The sequence below is a fragment of the Falco naumanni genome, chromosome Z, assembly GCF_017639655.2.
Source record: "Falco naumanni isolate bFalNau1 chromosome Z, bFalNau1.pat, whole genome shotgun sequence".
Taxonomy (NCBI): Eukaryota; Metazoa; Chordata; class Aves; order Falconiformes; family Falconidae; genus Falco; species Falco naumanni.
The window spans coordinates 59,161,728-59,184,600 of NC_054080.1; the positions used below are offsets into that span (position 1 = coordinate 59,161,728).

Sequence of the window (22,873 nt, forward strand, 5' to 3'; positions counted from 1 at the left end):
AGCTGCTTTTCTTGATATGGCCAAAACCTGAATAATTAGCATTCTAGTTCATCTGTATCATTTCCCACCTGACTGGTTACTTTACCACTGGTGACCAGAAAAAGGGCCTGAATCTCGTGTACACAGCTGTTCATTCTCTTGATAATTTAAACAGGGTGTTTTTCTCCAATTAACATTAAGGCTTGTTTTTCCCTCTCTGTCATAATTACAAAACAGTTGTCAACTGCAACAGCTCCAAGAATTTATCCAAATTCCTATAGCAACATCACTCTGGTACCACTTCTGCCACACCCCCACCCCACCCCCCTTAGCCACACTTCCACCACCAAAAATCCAAGATGTGTTTGTGCCTTACAGTACTTTAAACACCTTCCCAAAGCTGGCCTTCGTTCCCATGTTTCTCTTGCTTTAACTGCTCTTGCTAGTTATAGCTCAGCTTTGTATGGCAAGAAAGTGCAATGTTTTGTGCTGATCCTCTGCCTAGAGTGAATTTAGCTCTATCCGCATCTTTGCCTTTCTTTTTTTTCTCTCTTTCCCCTGTCTCCCTTTCTTACACCTTTGCATAACCTCTGGCCTGTGTCATTCAGAAGGTCAGCTTATCATGTTGGTCCCTGCTGGCATTAAAATCTATGGATCTTTGTGTTGTCTTGTCTGTCTCCCAGCTGCTTATCTTTCTGCTCACACTCACTCTTTTTTTTGTGCCTCACATTCTTCCTCACTGGTATTAATCTTCCCACTGATTTTTTTTAACTCCACCTCACCAATAAATAAATAAATACGTCTGTGGAAATATTAATCTAAATTCGTGGCTTTTGTTCTCTGCATTATCTCTTTCTCCTCTGATACCCCATCTGAATATTAACAGCAGGCAGAATGCCAGGGGGTTTGTATTCTTTGCATTTTATGTCCTTTTTACTTTAGCCTGCACCACACAAAATATGTTCCAACTCACAGCCTAGGAGTTGAGAAGGGGTTTACTAAATAGAAGAACTGCACCACAAAAGAAGCAGGAGGGGTTGGGAGGGCCAACTGTTGCTGTTTGCAGCTTGTGAGCAGAAGGTTTATTACTGTGCTGCAATTAGGATCCCTGATAGCTGTGATAATGGCTTATGTTTTCATGCAAAAGTACAATTCGAGAGCATAAATTTAAACAGAGAAAGCAGAACAACCTGCTTTGTATGTAGCTATATATATACTGTATATAGTATAGCTTTTTGCCATCTCTTTATGGATCTTTAAGACAAAGATTCCAGTAGGAAGAACAGGGAAATTTCATTTCTAAGGTTTGGGAAGCAGAATCCTCCATTTGTTAGTCATACTAAAACATACGTTGTCAAGCTAACACCTTTCTCAAGATTCTTCTATACAATATAAACATTGAAAAAAAAAATGTGGTAGTTTACTTTTACATATACCGTCAGTAAGAGACAGTGGTTTTCAAGTAACGCTTGGCACTTTTACCTCTTTGCCCAGCTTGAATCAATCAGATTTTTGTCACTGTTTCTTAGGATTGCCTTAGGCCATGTAATCATATTAACAAAATGGACTAGAAGCACTGTCAAATCTTCCCAGTTTTTATACATTAACTTTATTAGACATCTTGTAACAAAGAAAAAAATGTCAAACATGTAAGTAACTCAGTAGTCATTTTAACAACCAAAAGGCTTTCACTTGTCAAAGTGTAGTATTTGAATGAACATTTCCTTTAAACAAACAGGCCTTCAGGTTTGTTCTGCTGCTGCAGCTTGTGAGACCACGCTGCTGTCTTCCTGTGTGGGAAAGCAACCTTTACAAAATACCTGTCGCTCAGTAGCTTTTAACTTTTTTGATTTCCAGGTAGTTGTATTTCTTTATCTGTACAGCCCATCAGGCTGTGATCGCTCATGCATACTGGGGCACAGCATTAGCTCTCTGCACATCAGACCCCACTCTCCTCCACAGAACAACTTCCATTTAAGACACTAATCAGATCTCCGCAGAACAGCTCTTTGCACTCCAAACAGCTAGCTGAGGCCGTTACGTATCAACAGGATGTATTTCTCATCCCACTCGCTGCAGTCAGGAGTAGCACATGCTATTATTTCATCTCTTCTTCTAATCCAGAAAATGAAAGAGTGAGAATGCCATTTGAATACAGATATGACTGAGCGACAGTCAGATGTGTTCTAAATATGCTACCGAGGCAGATTCACACATTGTAATATTAAAACAAACAGAAATTGTCCAGAGATCGGGGTGAATATCTAAGATGTTGTTAGATGGAAAAATTTGTGTTCTGCCGACAGGCTAACTGTATTTCCTGCCATATGCCAGCACATTTTCTGCCCATCAGAAAGACTTGGCTGGAACATGAATGAAATTTCCCCCGAGCACTCCCAATGACAAAATTCCCTCTTTTAACCTCTCCCAGCAGCTGCCCCCTTCTCAAATGTTTGTATATATCCACAGCACATAAAGCAAAGCTGCTGGTGATTTTCAAAGCTGCCCATCTTGATTTTTCACCTAACAGCTTATTTTACTACACAAACGTGCAGCCTTTCTGACAGCACATGCTCAGGCAGAGCAGTTCCAGGTTAGGGGTGGGAAGTGACTATCAGTGTTGATACCCACCTCGTTCTGTGCAGCCCCATCAAGCATAGGCAGCCATGGAAATCAGTGGAATTTCATACAATGTTATTAACCTAGAATATAATTCACAATGAGCACCAATGTGTAACAGCCCTCATCTACTTCCCCATTTCTTAATCTTACAGCACAAAATTCAATATTGACAGTTAACTTCACCTGCTACGAAGTACTCCCCTGTTCCTCATCTGCTCAGTCTTTCAGTCCATTTCAAGTGCTGGGCAAATGACTTATCAAAATGACAGTAACAAAGCCCTTGGTTCTAGAAGCTCACATGTTTACTTTTAAACGATTATAAAGAAAAATATGGTAGCACTCAGGAAGTCTTTAGAATCCAAAATCTTCACATCCTTTGTAGAAATTCCAGTGCTTTTCCATTACAGAGCATGGTAGAAACTCCTCTTTACGTACCATTACTATCTCACGGAACTGAAGAACATGTGACAGACCTTCCACTGAGTTGAACTGGACAGAAGAGCCTGTTGAAAATGATTACAGAGTGTGTGTCAGGGTGATGGAAAGCAATCACTGACACTATTATGTACAGTGCTGTTCACAGCTCATTAGAACCAATTAAGTGTTAGCAATCCCTAGGAATCTGTAATGTGTCCTAGGAATCCTGTAGCACAACACCTCAGCCATCTTATTGGTATCTCTCATTTGCAGTCAGACTTCAGGGAGACAAGGGTGGTACGGCACTTTGTAATACTCAGGGTGAGAAATCAACTGTCCCAACCATTTCCAACTATACCGCAGGAAAATGCCGTTGTAAAGCATTGTTTGAATTTCACGTATTACATCCACAAAGGTGTAAGTTTAGTGTACTTCCCAAAATTAAGGAATCCCTCTCAACAGGGAATGCCCTTCCTACAGTCCTGAAAGGACTATATAAAAAGGGAGGCATACACCTGTCTACAAGAAATTCCAAGACTGAACAATAGGCATTTGCAGTATTTAATTTTCTGCTGGACTGAAGCAATTATTGCAGTGCATAAACTTAAGGCACTTCTGTACCTCAGTGCAAGATAAGCTGAAATTTCAGTTTTCACTGTTAAAATCAATAACAAAGTAACACTGTCAAGATCCAGCAGTAAGAAATGTTACAAGTAATTTTCTCCATAATCGTACAGACTCCAAAAACACTTGGAACTGTAGTTTTCAGAGTTCCTCACTTCTGTTCAACTTTTGTCTGCACTTTCTCCCTTCAGCTCCCTTGCACAAAATACCAGAGCTGCTGAGCTGCCACAGCCAGCCCAACACAGAAACTGCCAGTGAGGGCAGAACTGTCACCGGTTACAGGTGTTATCAAGAGAGGGAGGGCTGTCATGGAAGTAGGGATGGCCTCTGTTTAAAACATAAACAAAAAAAAACAACAGACAAGCCACCAACAAAAAACCAGCATTCAGATACTGTTCAAATGTCTCAAGAAGCAAAACAGGATAGGCATTTCAGGATGATTAGATCAGTCACGATAAATACTTGTCAAAATGCAGAGGAAACATGTTTGAGGTGACACCAGTTAGTCATTTAGCTTGCACTTCTGGGCTACCACATGCCACCCCAAGAATTTCCCTTTCTCCGTTACCACAGTTTTTCAGTTGTGTCACCTACACTGATCCCAAAATGCAAAACATATTCACTGAACTGACAACATCGGTAGGTCCCAATGCTAAAACAATCAGTGTATCTTGTGGGTATTACACCTTTTAATTCCATGTTTCAGTGAGGGTTTCCCTGCCATTTCCTGATTTCCAGGAGCTCACCACCCAAAGCAGTGAAGTGTTAAATTGCTATTAGAAGCAACAGGTCTTGTTCATAAATGCAAATACAGAGTCTTGTGCGTAAGGGTGTATGTTGCTCCACACCCATCACACCCGCAGCAAAACTGACCAATGAGAACACAACTGCATTCGGTGTCTTACACCGTCAGTGCATCTTCAGTATGCTTGTGCCATAACACGGTGCATAATGGAACAAAAAGCATGATCTGATGTTTAGAGTATATTTAAGTGTCTTGGAGTACAGCAGAGATGGGCAGGCTGAATACAGTCCCACCAAAGAAACTACATCACAATGCTCCTCACACGACTACAAAGCAGTAGTCAGTCACGCCAAAAGTCAGCTTACAGACTTACCTAGAAGTGATGTTTCAAAAGGCTTAAACAGGAATGCTTGTATGGGAAGTCACGAAATAGTTTTAAGGACATTTTCAAGTAAAAATTATCTTAAATGTCAGTATGGTAATTTTTTTAATAAAATAAACTGGCAGAAATTGAGCTGAAATATTGTAATTAATACTGCATCTACAGTGACATCACAGGCATGACTTCAACCTGTTTTGATTTGTTGAAAAAAACTTTTTCATTCTGAAATTCCATATTTTGTATGCAAATACAGAAAAATTTCTTGACAAAGCCTGAAGTTCATTTAACATCCCATTTTGAGAGATCATAATTGGAGAAAAGACCTTCCTTTCTTTGTAAATGCTCCTCTCAGCATCCTCACTGCAATATTCTAACTTATTTACTAAAAATTCTCAACTCAAATTTGAAAGTGCAATAAAGACATGACCAAATAAATCTATTGAAATAACTTTTTTCAGCAGTTGACAGTTTTCTTTGTTGTTTGCTTTGAGTCAAATTAATGTTTTACCTCTTGGATTAAGATTTTGTAGATGAAATACTAGCATTCGACCATAAATACAACTTTACCTGAGTGACTATTTAAAATCTCTATTCTCTCTAATCTTTGCTTTTCAGTAACTTTAGGTAACAGTCAACAGTTAGCAAAAGCACAGTAATTTATACATCCCACGGCTGTCTTCCTCAGTTTTGACATCAGTGTTTGATATTGAAGTTTCTACATCCACAATCATTTTTCCCCCAGTAGGGATGGATCAGTATTTGAACATTTAGTCCTTGTGTTTCTTCCCCCATATTCTGACACAGCCAACTAATGTCCTTCCCATTTCCATTTTTCTTTCTCAATTCTTTTTCCCTTTTCTATCACCCTTTGCTTACTATTATTTTTAATCTTTCAATACTCACTTTGATGTTTCCTTTCTCCCTTTTGCTGTCTGTTAACTGTCATGCCCTTCCAAAAGACTGACAGCTTATGGGCTGTAAGCTGGGCAGAAAGGCTCCCATACAGCTATCCAAAACTCATCTTAGTGCCTCTGGTACAGAAGAAAGCTTAATAAGGTGAGACACACAAGCAGCATCTTTTTCTGCTTTCCAGCCCTTGCTGTCCTGTTAGGAGCTCTCGATTTTCTGCCATCTTCATGAATTACAAGACAAAGTATCAATCAGTATCAATATCAGTATCAAATAACATTTTCCCCCTAAATCTGGGGAAAACACGTCATCTCTTGGTACTTTTCCCATCCTGCTTGCCAATAGCTTTTCTGTCTCTGTTGGCACCTACTTTAGCCTTACAGTTTTGAAACCATTCTAAATGTGTTTCAACCTGTGTTTCCATTTTATTACAGCTTTACAAGACCTTGTCTCTGGCTGCTAAGAACCTGAAAACTGTGTTTAAGGAGGATTCCCCTTAATGGTGCAACTATTAAAATGTCAGACCAGAATCTCCAGTTGTATAAAGGTTAGTCACCAAAGATTGCAACTTCTGTGCAGAGTCACCACTTTCTGATCATTAAAACAGCCCCTGAAAGATCAGTTCTGAAAAATGCCTATCCCACCAATATTCTCCTTATTTTTCCCAAACAAGAAAAGTGCTGGGACTACCCAGAGATATGGTTAAGCATTTTATATTACTTGTGTAAATTATCTGTAAAAAGAATATAAAATGCTCTTGCAGTCTGAGCAATGCATTTGAGTCAACTTACAGGTATCAGTAAATACAGTTTCAATACTTCTGTAAAACACATAATGATTATTAACACATCTGATCTGCAGAATCTGTGGCACAGTCACAGATTTTATTCTTCTCACTCAAACGGACCTGGCTTAGTGCAGGTCATCTAGCCATGAACTACAGATGTGTAAGCAAAGAAAAGTCTAAAAACAACACTTAAAGGTGACAGCATTTGATCTAGAGTGCCACAAGAGAGTATTTAAAATAAAAGTATGTCTTGAGAGCTTTCAAGTTTCTTGGACCTTATCCACACTTCTCTCAAGAACCTAGAAGCAGAGAAGACCAGTCACAATCCAGGAATCCCAGTAGGTAGTGTCCATTCAGACCAAGTAAGGCCTTGGAAATGACACCCAGTGCCTCACATAAACAATGTTTTTTGATATTCTGATGCTTTAAAAGCTCCTAACTGAACTGAGGCACATTAGCTCTGCCCATGACAGAGGTAATTTTGAAAACAACTTTTATTTCAGCTGATCAAGACCTGGTATCTTGGAAAAAGTGTTATCTGTGGACAGATTATCATTGTAAGACTAGATCTTTCTCTTACAAAATAAAAATGCTTTCCTGGTAATTTATTTTAATTTTTTTTCCCCCTCAAAATGCCTTTGCTTTTCTCCAGGTCTCCCCAGTTCTTAACTCACTTCACATGATCTAGATCTTAATTGTATTTTCCTCCTGTGAATGCTGAAGTCTAAGATCTCTGCCTTTACAAATCAGTCAGGAAGGAGTGATCTTTTGCTAACCATCAGACATACCATGCCAGTCAGACAACTGAAGTTAAGGTGTCCATCCCCTAAAAGATACAGGCCAGCAGGGATTTTGGCTGATTGCTTTGTGATTCTCTGTTCCCACCCCCATCTTCATTTTGAAAGTACTTTTCCCCCAAGAATCAATACATCAAGTGATCCTAAATTATGCATGTTGCATTTTTTGCATTGGTAGTTATGACCCCTTGAAAAAAATCGAAGGTTATTTATAACATCTTATGAAATAAATAAATCGTTTCAGTTTGGAAGCTACCTAATGGACTACAATGACCAGATACTTCATAGCACAGCTATAATAGTGCCAGAAGCACTTAGAACACCTGACAGTACCTTAGCCTATAGTTCTTTCCTTCACGTATCAGACACCATGGATCATCCATCGGTTCAGTTCATCATTTGTGTATAACTAGATTTTGTATAGCAATAATGTGGAACTTAATTCTTTCACAATTCATTATTCTATTCTGTTGCTTCTAGAGAAAATGTTAGATTTGAGAAACTAATATTTCTTCCTCCACTCAATAAAGATTAGTATTCCTCGGAAGTTCATTCTTTCTTTTTGTTCTCCAGTGAGACTGGCAAAAACAATGTCAGAAAGCTGGGGGTGGGGAAGTAGGTATCTTGACTCATTCTTCCTTGAAAGCATTTATTCACAGTGGCCTTCCTTGCTACACTCTGTTACAATCTCCATGGAAAAAGGACTTGCAGGTATGATTAAAGACCAAGAATTCATATTTTTTATTCTAAAGCATCAGTTTCAAGATTTATGCTGGAATTCTTTATTTTACATTTAACGGGGCTGAAAGTATCGTTCTTACAACACAGACCTGAAGATGTTACACTTTTTTGAGATATACAATTAATAGCAAATCTTTCTGTTTCTAAACATCTTAAAAATATACGATATTAATAATACTTTATAGCTTTCCTGCAAGCATTGCCTAGATAAGTGATATAAATAACAACATATTATTCCCCATTAAAACTTTTGCCTACATCATAATCTTACAGTAACTGTTTTTTCTCCTCTCCTAGATATATTGGGTGTAGGCCTGTTAGTAACAAATACTTCATACGACAGGATACATTCTGATTTATTATTCTTTGGGGTTCTTGGATTGGTGTATTAAGATATTGTTAAGTGTTTTATTTAGCAATATGGGGAACTCAAAACCTCCAATCTATTATATAAATCCATCAATGTTACAATAACCTACCAGGGAAATGAGAACAACTTCAATCTCAGCGGCTCTTATCTTCTTTAGTATAACTGTAACATGTTTTTTTCCTCAAAAGGTGAGAGAAGTACGATTGAAATATATGCAAATACCAACTGCCAAATGTATACAGCCTACCATAAAACAATCTATGTTCAAGACTGAATTTATAAAGAAATAAAATATAAGTACATTTAAAACAAAACATAGTGGCTGATTCCATTTTCCTCACACAAGTATTTTTATACAGCTGTCCAGATGGCCTTTCAATTTCTCAATTGAGTCAATCACTCTAAATATCAAATTACCGAGTTCGAGTTCAACAACAACGAATGCATACACTAGTAGCCTTTATTAAAAGGCTCTAAGATTGATTTAAAACTATTCACAGGAGACTACTTCTTGGTATGACTAGCAGGGAGTAGGTTCCTACCATATGTTTCTTTCTTTTAAAACTTATTCTTTTGAGTAATTATTGTATACTTAACTATATAATCATTCACTTTTATACCCATTTGGAAGGAAAATACTTGGCTCTCTAAAAGTATTTCTAACCATTTTGGAAAACCTGAATTTAACATGTCAAGATAGTGGATAAGAAGCAGTCCCAGGGGCAACGCTGGGTAATTAAAAACAGAGCACTTCACAATTATTGCAGTTTACAGCACACTGAGATGCAGACTGGAGGAAGCAGAAGACAAAGTATAAACCAAGTTTCAGCTCAGGTCAGAACAGCTATTTGACGGAAGAAGCAATAGCTCATGTTTTTCATGCACTGGCAAAATCTACAGGAGCTGTGATTCATTCAGTGGGCTTTATGTACAGCCTCAGGACAACTTCTAGAGCCTTCTCCTAGGCTATTATTATGTGATGATTTAAGATTGAATTGTTTTGTTTAGAAGCTTTGTCCCAACTTTGTTAAAAGTCACTCCTGGAAAAAAATAAGATTTAAGAGTGATATAATCTCAGTGCTCGCCAGGTAAGATCATCAGCTACTCTCCCAAATGCTTTCATTTGACATTACCAGACTGTGGTGTCACAAAGGTCTGTCTTCTCTGTTTCAGGCAAAGCAGTAGCTGAAAGTGCTGCCTCTTCAAGCTTGCTGTTTATCACATTGCCTTTCGTTTACTGCTTTCATAAGTACGATAAGAAAAGATAGATGTGTTCTAGGAAAATTATCTACAACAGTTCTGTTTGTCTTAGTCTTCTCTCAGTCTCCATGGGACCACCCAAGCAGATGAAAATGTTACAGTGTGGCTGATGAATTAAGAGGATGGGTCAGTTATCAACAGATATCTTTTATGACTTGTTTTGCAAAGTAAAAAAGCCAGAAAGGCAGTATTTAAAACTCTTGACAAGAAATCAGTTTAGTTACTTTTAGCCAGGCTTGTTAAGGAAACAAGGTTTCTGTATGCAACAAAAAGTCAATGGTTGCAAGTTTTAACAAGCAAGATTTACACTAGATACATGGGGAAAAAATTCACCACGAGCATGGTTAAGCACCCAAATATGCTGTACAGACATGTTGTGGATTGTCCATCCTCAACGATATTCATAATTCAACTGGACAAGGCAGTGAGCCACCTATCTAACTTGGAAACTAGTCCTACTTCAAACAGGGGGTTGGACTAAAGACCTCCAGAGGCCCCACCTAACCTACGTTAGTCTATGGTTCTGTGCAATCACACCATCCCCTAGTTACTTTTGAAGTGATTTGCCAGTTTCAGAAAAACCTGATGGACAGGTAAGAAATGCAGACATTAAATTCTTAGAATCAGCTTCCATGGCAGGTAGCCCTTGAAAGCCACTGCTTTTTCCTTTTTTTTTTTTCTCTTTTTTTTTTCTTTCTTTTTCTTTCTACCCCCCCTTTTTTGCCTCATAAAAAGTGAGGGTTTGGGGGTCTTTCTGGCCACATAGTTCAGCTCTGAGTCAGTCATGCAACATTCTATCTTCTGTCTTACTGACAAATAAGAGCAGGTTGAGAATTTTGGAAAGGAAGAGCGTGCAGATGGAAGAAGCCTCCATTTCAGTCATGGTATGCAAAGTTACTGGAAAATACACCTTTGTAAATTCTTCTACAAGAACTATGTGCTTCTTTGTAAAGTATGTACCTAAAGCAAATGCCTAGAATTGTAAAGTATTGGTAAATACTTTCTAATATTTTGTCTGCAAGCCTTAAAGAGGAGAAAACAGTTTAATATCTGCACCTTGACATCTCTCTGAAATGGAAAAACATTAGGATAGATGTTTTGTCTACAATCTCACTCTGCTTCCAAAGTACAAAATACAAAGAATACACAGTTCATCTCCCTGTCATCTACAGTCATATAATGGGAACATTGTATAGTTGGTGAATATTCTGCTATAGGTAAATAGGAAAACACATGTATTAGATGCTAGGATTTTGGTTTTGGAGTTGGATTTTTTTGTGGTTTGTTTGCTTTTTTTTTTTAAACACTTCCAAGTGCTTCTCCTCTTCCATATTATTATCATCATTATTGATGGTGATGATGAGTCACTACTTAAAAAATACACAATCCAAAAAATTCAAATACCCAGAATCAAGCACCTTTAAGTCATGCCATTTTGTTAAAAACAAACAACACCAAAAATATAAACTTGGGGTTCTCAGTTTACATCTTGATTTTTCAATTACTAAATTATATTCATCACCTTTTCCAGCTTTCCTCTAAAAACATGAAGATAAGAATAGTAGAGTTTTCCACTGAAAAGGTTTCTGACACAAATCATCTGAGCCTAAGCAGAATCTGGGGCTCTGAACTGGAGTACTATGCAGCACAAAATATATTGCAAACGTATTGCAAACTTTGAAGATAATTTCTTTGCATTACAACTACATGGAGCTTTAAACATATTGCAGGAAAAATACACTACAATAGGCTAGATTTGTTGTTTGGACTAATACCAAAGTAATACCTTCAACTGGTTCAAAGATACACAGTGACCCCTCTTTGGAGGAGTCTACAATTTAAAGTCTAATGGAAGCTTCCTGCAAATACATACATGTGACGTTTACTAGTTGCTCAATTTTACACCTCCCTATGAGGTACTGAAATACTTAATAGCTTTGTTTGGTTCTACTGGAGCAATTAATTTGGGTTTAAATATTCTCCTGCCAAGTCAGCAGTTTCAGCATTGCAACTTTGGACTCGTGCACAAGACATGATAAGACTGACTAGCAAGAAAACTGAATTAACTACCCTTCCATCATTTTCTAGGACTAGTGAAGCCCAGAAAGTAAACTAGTTAAAAGCCAACTTATACAGATGAACTTTACATTAAGAATTTATTTACCATGAAGTAAAGCAGCAGTGGCATCATGTATCTGACTGGTTCTTTGGAAACGCAGAGGGCAAATAGAGGGCCAACAAATAGACCAAATCCATTTATGGGCTATGGGGCTTCTCAGGGCACTTCTAAAGCTCCATTTAAGAGACCCAATTAAATACTCATGCTGAGACACTTGTTTTTAAAGGAATTTCATTCTTAACTAGGAACTTGCTTTTCACAGTTTGCTTTCAAAAATACTTTTGGTCAGACTATGAAAACCAAAAAGCTTCTGCACAGAACTGAATGCAAATGATTTGGGTTCTATAAGCTAGATGTGGAAACTGGTCTGGTGCTTAAATCTTTCTAAAAGTTATACTGCATGTTAAGTAGTTTCTTCCTTCAGTTAGCAGAGTAATTGTAGTAGGTATAAGCAAAAATGTAAATACGGAACATTTCTGTAAATTTCCAATTTATTAATTTCTATTCTACTATGAATCTTTAATTTTGCATAACCCCCACTCTCTGTTAGTGGTTACCTTTGCTACAAACACTCTTGCTGTAACAGTTCCTACACAGGATTGAGCACTCAAATAGAGTGGCAAGGACCATACATGCTACAAGACCATTATCTTGTTAAGCAGAACTAGTATCAATACTATTGTATGAATATTATGCATAAAGTCTAATGTGCAATCAACATAAAAATGTAATATTGAAAACACAAAGTTACAGGCTCAGTCAGCTCCACAGAGATCAGAGCATCTTCAGGAACATTTCTGCTTTTCCTTTTAAATTAGATTACATGAGATTATTCAGTAATGCTTTTGTATCGTATTTCTCCAGCTAAATCCAGAAGCCATTTGTCTATGCTGTTGTTTTGTGGAGATACTTAACCTAGTACTTAACATTATATGGAGTTATTTTGTTAACTGTATCAAAATAACAAAATGTTTCTAATTTGGATACAGGACAGCTGAACATAATGAGCTCTGAAAAACTTCCATTATTGGGTCATTTAGACCAATCCAACCCATCAGCAGAGTCACCACTTTCCCCCAGGACTCTTTCCCTCTCACACACAAGTCAATTCCATACCACCTACCTTTTTTTCCCTTTTGTATCTCTTGTATAGCCCTTGCACCAATCATTAGGTTTTTAGGCAGTTCAAAAAAATCTTACTCTTAAATCCCTTGGTAACATCTGCTCCTCTTTCAGCACATGGCAATGTTTTCACAACTTCTGTTTGTGGCAAGGATGGAGTTTTTGGCTGTATGTGGCTCAGATCAAAGCTCCCAAGATGCTGCGCAATGGAGACAGGACCAGGACTCTGATGGTGCTGGTTATGGTTGCTGGGGTCCCTTGTGGTAAAATTATTTCCTGAGAGTATAGAAAGATCAAGACAACTTTTTTCTAAGAAAAACAGTATCATTTAACACTGGTGCTTTAATGATTTTATGCATAAAGCAGTTAGGTTTTTTATTTTTGTTGAAGGTAAACGCTGAAATTTTCAATTAGCCTTACACCACCTAACACTTATAAAGCCAGACTTTGCTCCTTTACTTGCCCAGCCGTAGCTGCTGTAAGATGATTGAGACACTCCCTTTTATCAAAAATATATGTCTTCCTTGTCAAAATCATATTAGATGCCACGCAAATTTAACTTTAAAAGTAGCCTTCTAAATATATGTGTGTTTCACTGCTTATCTCAAGGGAAACACAGACATACAGTAACACATACAATCACAGCAAAACGATTATCATTGCCTTTCATCCAACCTTATTGAGCTCAGCCACCCATTTTATGCTAGATACTTGAAGTAATGCTAACATAAGCCTTCTGAAACAGCTCCCATGGTCCAGCCATGAAGAAATCATCTGGATTCCATCAAAAACACTCTTTTATTCCACACAGCTTTGGGATCTTTCATGAACTAAAGATAAGCAAGAGTTGTTCTAATCTTTAGAGGTGGCTAATGGTTATTAAAGGCAGTAAGGAATTGCCAGAGCACAAGAACTGCACTAGTCATGCTGTTTTCCAAAGACCACCTCCTGAAATAACAGTCTGCAAAATGAATGTACATACCAGGCTTACTGTAACAACTGGATATGCTTTATTTTAAGGCCACTTTGCTGGAATTTCAATATGAAGTATCTGACACCTACATCTGCTCTTCAGATGACATCTGCTTCTGAGTCCTTGTTATTCTTGGTCATTTTTAGCAAATATTACATCATCATTACATGTATCAGAAAGCACAGAGGAATAAATTCCAAGCCATATAATCACTGTTTCTTATGCTTTCCTATATACGGATAGCCTAAAAGTACTGTTTATTTTCTTAATGTTCAGTTCTCATTCAGACTTGAATACAGTAATTTCTGCTTTCTGCTAACATGATCCTGGAAGAGACTAAAGGCTCAGACTCAAATAAGACATGAAGGGACATGAACTGAAAATTAGTTAGGATTTAGATGACTAATTCCAAAATCTTCTTTTTCTTTTTTAATTAAAGCTTCTGTTAAATACCTGCATTGGTCTGGGACTGCTTTACTTTATGGACTCTTCAAGTTTTTTGCATTAACATTCCTCAGGTACCTAAAAATCTGCTACTATACAAATCTTGAAATATCTTAATCTCAACCAAGCTGAAAAGCTGGGAAATTTCTTATGCAGTCAGCCACAGAACAGCAATTCCTTCACCTGTTTTGCCTAGGGACTTTGATTTGGTAGAGGTTCTTAGGACATGCTTCCCAAATTGGGCTCTATAAAAGTTCAGTGGTAGCTGCTTCTTTCTGTTAAAAGATGGCTAGATACAGCCACTACCTGTATCATTTTCTTCCCACCTCCCCATCCTCTTCATACAGTAGCTCAATAAACACTGAACTAAGATATGAGAAGCTGGACGGCATGTGGGCAAGGGGTATTTAATAAAACACCATTCTCCTCCAAAAATGCTCAGATTATCAGGACCCAGTTGTCTTTTTTAATGATGCTCTGGGATGCATAGAAAAAAATTAAATTCATTAATACAGTAAGCAAATGCAGGATTAACTTCTACTGTAAAATACACACGTGTAAGTATATTAGAAAGATAAAAGAGTGCCTAGGAATGTCCCCAGGCAAGCAGCACAGAATAGCTCTCATCCACACAGGGTCTCATCCATCACACACACAAAAGCAAACTTTCCTGTGCTTTTGAGCAGGCAAGCTGCAAGCAATGTGCCCACTGGGAACAGCCATTGGAACAAGCTAACTCCTGAAGAGGGCCTGGAAACCGTTTGGGAACTGCCCAGTGCCCACTACTGTTCTCACAATACAACTGTGCAGATTAACTCTCTTATGGAACAATTTAAGGCACTATTTATTTTCCTACCATATATCTGGCCATATAGTACTTGAAATAAAACCAAGACTGAGGACACTTTGGCTTTCCCTCACTCAATTTCTCACCTAGGGCTAACAGTCAGGCATTACTGTGATCTTCCAATTACATGTGACAAAAGACTTCCTTAAATACTCTTTCCCAGATTACCCTGGGCTATTTGTGAAAAACAGGGGGAAAAAAAACATTTACTGATATTCAGACTGATTTGGGTTTTTCAAGAGTATTTTTGAATAAATGGATTTCTCTCTTTAGAATGTACAATGTTTATCATAATTTTTCTGTGAGAGGAATAATTCACAAGACCTAGTGAAATAGTCAAAAGTCTATTAAAAAGTCAGATTAAATCAATTTTTAAGTCACTTACACTTGGTATAAACTTAAGTTACTGAAGCAGGGCAATGTAAACTTGTGATCTGGATGCTCTTAGCCTGAAGCAAATACCAGTAGAACATGGTAGTCTGAATATCAAAGTAGTTATTTTCAATTACTACCTTTTAATTTACTTTCACTATGTTAAGAACAGACTAAGCCTGTATTTCAGTTCACACGAGGGGCAGTTGTCTCATCAAATTAACAGAACCAATCACAAAAGCTTTTCGGACTCCAAGTGCAACTGGCTGTCAAGGGGACTTGTGTTTTCCTGGGAACACATTACTTATCAAAATTAGGTTGAAGTTCTCAAGTCTGCCAGGCAGTTCTGAAAAAATTGTTCAATGTCATTTTGTCATGTTGTTGCCTAAACTTCTGAACTATTGAACTCTGATTTAGTGTTTTGTAGATTAGAAGGAAAATGAAGTCCCATATGTGGATTTGGGTTTTTTTGTCTTGAGAAATGATCACGAAAGAAGAAAGAAATAGAAATTGATGATATTTTCTAAAGTAGTATAGATGATGATGATGGAAGATAAAAAGAAATTGTCAGTGTTGTTCTGCTTGCAGTACTGTGAAAAGGTATCTGAAAGTGAAGAATGAAGAAGAGGATGTGCAACTGATGGTTTCAGCATAGTGTTGTTGATAATAGGGTGAGATTTTTGCCCAAGGAAAAAGAATGGTGTTGGAGAAAGCTCAGGAACAGAATGAGAGGATAAATGACTTTTACTACTTTGTTTGTGGGGTAGTCAGCTCCAGATACAAGAAGAAAGTTGCAAAAAGCAGATGGCATGTCTGGAACGTCAATATTTCAGTTGATAGAAATTGCTTATATGGTTTATAGTAACAGAGAGGAATTGAAAAAAAAAAAAAACCAAACTAAAACAACCAAACACAAGAGAGAAACAGAATGAGAAAGTAAAGAAAAAGTAACAAAATGCTGCAGCTCTGGCAGCTGCATTTACCCAAGCCCAAACCTCATCTCAGGGAATAGGTTTCCTGTGAGAACAAGGGTGTGGAAGAGGACAAAGAATAGGAGGAAGTATAAGGAATAGAATCCCTCTGAGGAAAGATCAGTGCATGTGATCCTGTGCCAAACCAACCGAGCTAGAGAGGAATAAAATGGGATTTACATACACCTTGGAGACCCCAGTCTAGTGGGGAAGTAGAAAGGATTAATAGATCTTTAAAGAAACAATTGGCTAAACTGTGTCAAGAAACTAATTTAAATATCGATAGACGTTTTACCTTTTGCTTTAATGAGAATCAGAATCACCCCAAAAGTGAAGAAAAGGTGAGCCCACTTGAAGTATTACATGGAAGACCTTGTGCTGTAAATTTAACAGGAAAGGAAGACCAAATGCATATTTCTGGTGATTGGGTGTTAATTGAATATATATTGTCTTTGGGAAAGACTCTTCCATCATTGTACATGTATATTCAACAGAGAGCACCTGTATCACTGGATGTGCTGGTGCACCCTTTCCAACCCTGGAGATCAAGTGTATCTTTGAACTTGGAAGGATAAGCCTTTGAAGGAGCCATGGAAAGGACCATATTTAGTACTAGTGATAACTAATACTGCAGTAAAACTTAAAGGAATTGATTCTTGGATCCATTACACCAGGATTAAAAGGAGTCCTGAAGAAAAGTGGAAATCAGAAGCAGCAGCTCCTCTGAAACAAAAACTCAGAGAGATTTTAATGAATTGTTCTTGGACTGAAATAAGACCCTATATAGAAATGGATTGTATACAGGGAGGTTTGAGTTTGTTAATATGATTTCTTTGTACATACTTGTTCAAATATGTTTTATAGATGTATAAGATTTTGCCTGTTATGTGGTATGACAAATTCTCAAATTCAGTGGGATCAGGAGAAACCCACAGACTCAAAACTTCATAATGATCCAGAAAACCATACAGATAGGCAATAAAATTAATTGTTGGGTATGTACCCATTTATGGAACCCAGGTATTTGTGGGGCACTACCCACATTGTGATTGGTCAATGCAACTGATGAACCCGTCAGAATCAACTATGAGTAAGTACCATAATGTTCCATTGGGGACCAAGTAGCACTGGATACGTGGCAGTGTAGCTTGACAAGCTTTACCATCAAGAAGGTCAGGTACTTGTACAAGGGATGTGATTTTTCCCAATATGACTAGAGTTGAGAAATAGGATAATAATCTCTGGTTAAGAACTTACCTGCAGAGATACACGTGGAGTCAAAAAACCCCTTACAGAAAGACCCACTGGATTCCATTCTTTTGCTAGGTGGGTTATTCCTTGGTCAGGGGTTGCTGAATTAGAAAATGCAATGATAAATATATCTGCAGTAATGGAAGAAATAGCCAGTGACACTGCAGATGCCATAAAGGCTTTGCATGAAGAAATGTCAGAAATAGCTTGAATGGCATTAGATACAACGTTGGCACCTCAAGGCTGGGTTTGTATTATTATTAATACTAATTGTTGTGTGTATGTGAATCAAAGTGGGAGAACTAGCAACTTACAAGAGATTTGGATACATACTAAAATCTTGCATAAGATTTAAAAAGATTACACCTCTTATGGATTTCAAAAGTTTAGAATTGGCTAACATCCTGCCCTCCTGACTTACACCCATGGATTAAGAAGTTAATTGTAATATGGTACTCATGATTGTTATATTTGTATGCTCTTATGTTATTTTACAATGTATGGTGAAGTGTTGTACTGCTGCAATTGAGAGAAATTCAGAGACGGTGGGACTTATTTGATACATGGATATATAAAAAAATAAGTCCCAAAGGGGAGAATAGCTGCCTAAATTCCCAAATTATCGAACTCTGATTTAGTGATTAACTATATGTTAAACAAGCATGCGCACAAGGTTTAGGTCAAGCTGACCCACCCTCTCAAGTTGTCAAAGTTGATGAATGAAAGGACTTCTAATCAAGTGAGTCAGCCTTGGGAAACAAAGAACAGATGGGGAAAAGAACACCGTTATCTAAATTATGCAGAAAGAAGCTTCCAAGTGAGAAAGTTCTGGTGGCAAGAGAAGACAAGCTGATAAGGTGTTGCAACCCACAGAACATTAGTTTAAAGCAGGACAAAGGTAACTGTGGTAATGGTAGATGGTGACCTCCAACTCAAATAGCACCCCCAAGTCCCCACCCACCCACCCACCCACCCACCCACTCTCTCTGCAAGAAGGCAAAACCCTGCTTGGGGAGCATGTGTACCTAGTTAGTAAAAAACTTCAGTACTGCTATCTGAGGATGTGTACTAATTTGCATTAGAAGTGAGAAACTTGTAACCAATCCTTTGCTGAATGAAAATGAATATGTAACGTACTATGAATATGCAAGTACTGTACTGTACTGTACTGTGTATAATGTGTACTCTCGAGTAACTTGGTGTGCATGTTAGGAGGAAAGATCCCTCATGCACTCAGCGCTGCAATAAACCAACATCGGCTTTCTAAACTATCATTTGGTTTGAAGAGTTTTCTTGGTTATGATTTTCAGTAACAATATCAATGCACTCTGTTTCTTATGATTGCTTATTTTTAGACAGTAGAATATCCCCCTAGTTATTACTGCTGCTTGGGCTTATCTGAGTTTCCAACAAAACAAAAAAACATTAAATTAGCTTATTAAAACCTCCACTATATATTGAATATTTTTAATGTAAAATGCTAGATAAATATTTTTTACATAGCAACCAAGTCATTAGTAATTGCTCTCTTCACACAACCAATTCATGGAAGAAAAGAAACTTCTTTATAGAGTCTAAGTTCTGGCACTATTTATATTTCAAGCCTAAGATCTGTGATAAGCATGTAGCTCAGAAAAAAAATGAGAAAGCAATAGAGAAATTTTGGAATTTAAGCTCTTTAGCAATAACTTTCTGCTGCTTCCTGTCACGTTGAGTATTAGATTTTAAGTGGTACATACCCAAACGCTCTCTTTCTTGTGATGGTAATTCCAAATCGCTAGAAACTGGTACTTCTTCAACAAGAAATTTTGACAACTGTGTCCCTAGGTATGTAACCTGTAAAAACAAATCTAAATATGTAACTGGTCATTTTAAGTAGTGTTTTTTCTGCTAGGTAAAAATTTCACTTTTCTTACAAAACTAAGTTTATGCACTTAACAGTCTAATCTGTGTCTGTCAAGACTCAGGCAGGAATTCCGCTAATTTGAATTCTAAATGAAAAAAAGCCTAATACAACCCATCTGCAAAGCCCTCTAAACTCTGCCAGTATTTTTGCAACATTTGTCCCTGACACCCTGACATTTCAGTAAGCTTTCTCCTTTTTATTCTAACTACCTTCCAGCTCTTTCTGTCAGTCTCTTAATCATCTTTACTCTTTCAAAGCACTGATAGGTTACTGAGTGGGCATTCCACATTCTCTCAACACTCATGACTAGTTCATCACTGTACAACTACAGCTATGTAGCTCTTTCTTTGATGCTTATTCATTCAGAACAAGAAGACTTTTCAAAATATAGGCTTGTACCCTCTTTTGCTTTAAGAATAGTAAGGAGAGCCAGATAAGTGAAATTTTTAATTGCCATTTATTATTGCTATTTTGGGGAGTAAAATCAGGCCTACCTTATTCCACACATACTTTCGTGTCACAGAAATATCACTTCCTAGCAGGTCTTTAACCCACTGAACTGGATTCTGTAGTATTTTTCTCTCACTGGTTCTGATCTTGCCATTGTTTAAGAGCGTGGCTTTAAGGCTAAATTCCTAAAAAAGAAATATTAAGAAATAATTTTCAACTCATAAATTAACAAATGTGAATTAGCATCCTTAAAACATGAAAAAATGCTGAAGAGCAATATAGCTGAAAAGTTGCAGCCAATTCTGGTTTTCTCTGAAAAAAGTTAAAGAATTTAATGCCACTATCACAAACTGTGGCATAAAAAATGATGTTTTGACCACACAGACCCCACTGTCAGAGGACAAATCTCCCTATGTGTGTTTTGAGCTGTATTTGCATCTTAGTTCTTCTTACACATGCCAAGGCTGTGAATAAATTAATTAGCAACACTGAACTCAGGAACTCACAGGAGGCAAGTCTGCGCAACAAGAAACTGTTACTCAAATGCAATCTGCCTTCTACGTGTGGAACAAGTGCATGTCACAGTGGAATTCCAGCAATAATTCAAAGATGGAATATATTTGCATAAAAACTTCACTGGTGTTAAGGGACATCACTTGCATGCTTAAGGAAGAACCTGACAGCCTTATCTTATGCAAAATTAAGTATAAAAGAACTTACTGTTACTGCCTGTTTGATAATGCTAATACAGCCCAGTTCTGCAAACATATATGCACCTCCAAAAGCACAGCTTACTGTTGTTTATAATTCAGTAAACTATGGTTTTGTTATACTGGTCTTGTTAGGCTAACAAGCTAAATAATGCAAAAATTAGCTGTTGATATACTATGTTGGAACTTAGTAAGGTTGCTTAGCATGCAGGAGGTTAAACAATCAGAATAAGAGAATGATCCACCAGCAAATATTGAACTGCCTCCTACGATACCCACCGGCTTGGAGTATCTATCGGAATCTGAGTCAAGATGATTAAATATACAAAAAATATTTGTATATTTTGATGAACACTCAATCCAGTTCACAGCTTCATAGCTCAGGTCTACAGTGTTCAACACGTGCATTCTGCCTGCCCAAAGCTCACCTTAAGTTGTATGTTGTTAGCAAATACGTTTCTATAATGATAAAGAAGGAAACTACTGATCATCTCCTTTTTGCAACACAACAGACACTGGCTTCTAAACTTCAGTATCTATAGCACTGTCTTCCAAAACTTAAATTAGTGTCATTTTCATTCTAGTAAAAATCCCTGACTTCTTTACACTCCAAATGTCAACATTCCAATACAGTGTTCCTTAAGATGCACAGGCATCAAACTAGTATCACAGATACCAGTCTTGAGAAATGACAGAAAGCATAATGAATTCTTCAGGTTCAGAGGAATATTACATGTCCTTTAAAGAAAAGAAGCATGTGTATATACACTTATGACATGGCCCAATGCAGAGGCTCGTGACTTACTCATGCTGCCTTATGTTACGAAACACAAAGCCACAGGAAATAGCCACTCTCAGCAGAAAAGTACTCCCAAGGACACATAGGTACAGAAAAAGGAGCCTTATCTACGTTAAATGTACCTGGTGAATTGGTTGAAAAGAACTTTTCATGCTTTAGTCATTAATTAATTCATAATTATGTTGCCCTGGAATTTAACTATCTAGAAGCTGGGAATTCAGTCAGTAATTCCATCGCTTGCTCAATACTAAGCCACTTCCCCAGCAGCTGCCTTGCAAATCCGCTCTGTATTTGGAGGCACAGGGACACTTTTGTATGAAAAAAAGGAGCTTGTTTTGGATTATTTTTTTTTTTTGGTGCAAATATGCTTATACCAGACTGTAAACTATAGAACCAGCTGGCATGTAAGCAAGTAGTTTTGCATATATTCATCTCTACCACAGCACTATGAAATCCTTGATGTCATATTTCTTTATTTGAGGGACTTTGATAGTTGCTTCTAAGAATCACATTAAGTTGTAAAAACCTCAACATTCTTGCTCCTTCCAATATGAAAGTCAGGTATTACACAATGTAGAGCAACCAACAATTCCACACTGGTTCTAGCAATTAGAAATGTTAACAAACTGAGAATGCAGTTAAACACAAATTTTACATATGCAGTGTTTTGGGTGTTAAAATTAAGGGCCAACAGAAGATATATTGTATAGCATTTTCCCTCAAAACTCATGAAAGTGTATCTGTAACCAATGAACAAGAATTTTCAATATTAAGTGCTGAAGATGCAGATTAAACCATAAGAACTGTTGTTTCACCATTTTAGTGGGTGGTTTTATTATATGCTAACATTAACATTATTCTATCTCAACAATTACCTTCAGTTTGAATTCTAAAACATCTTCCCCTGGCTCAACCCTTCCCAATTCAAGTAGATCTATCAATTGAAGGGGTTTCCTATTTTTTCTTCCACACCTCACTTGTTTCTGTTCACATTCTTGATTACTATTGCTCTGGGAAGATTTCTCACCAAAGTTTACTGGATAATCTGTTTTTGGTATAAGATTTGTAAGCGCTGAGCCAGCATTACATGAGTTCTCACTACTCTGAGGGATCGCTTGCTGCAGAGTATTAGGGAAGTTCTTTGTAGATGTTGACAAAATTACTTGCTGCTGCTGCTGCTGGAAAGCTTCTCTCTTATATACATATCTGTGTAGGTTCTCATCTGTAAGAACCTGCTGGCAGTCACTGCCTGGCTGACAGACATTGCTATTGACAA

The 22,873-nt window shown here is 37.4% G+C and overlaps 1 protein-coding gene across 9 annotated transcripts in view; it reads right to left on the reverse strand.

Annotated features, from left to right (window-relative positions):
- Positions 1–1,568: 1,568 nt before the first annotated feature.
- The window catches only part of ANKRD31 (ankyrin repeat domain 31), a 75,589-nt gene continuing 54,284 nt past the window's right edge, over positions 1,569–22,873 (reverse strand). For 7 of the 9 annotated variants that reach the window (XM_040579060.1, XM_040579059.1, XM_040579058.1 and 4 more), the window contains 4 exons: positions 20,133–20,273; positions 19,472–19,568; positions 12,953–13,150; positions 1,569–3,104 (listed from right to left, as the gene is read on the reverse strand). In XM_040579060.1, coding sequence (XP_040434994.1) covers positions 2,953–3,104; positions 12,953–13,150; positions 19,472–19,568; positions 20,133–20,273 — 588 coding nt within the window. In that variant the 3' untranslated portion in view covers positions 1,569–2,952. Of the gene's footprint in view, positions 3,105–12,952; positions 13,151–19,471; positions 19,569–20,132; positions 20,274–22,873 lie in introns of those variants that run through there. The other 2 variants (XR_005825507.1, XM_040579065.1) reach the window with 2 other exon arrangements.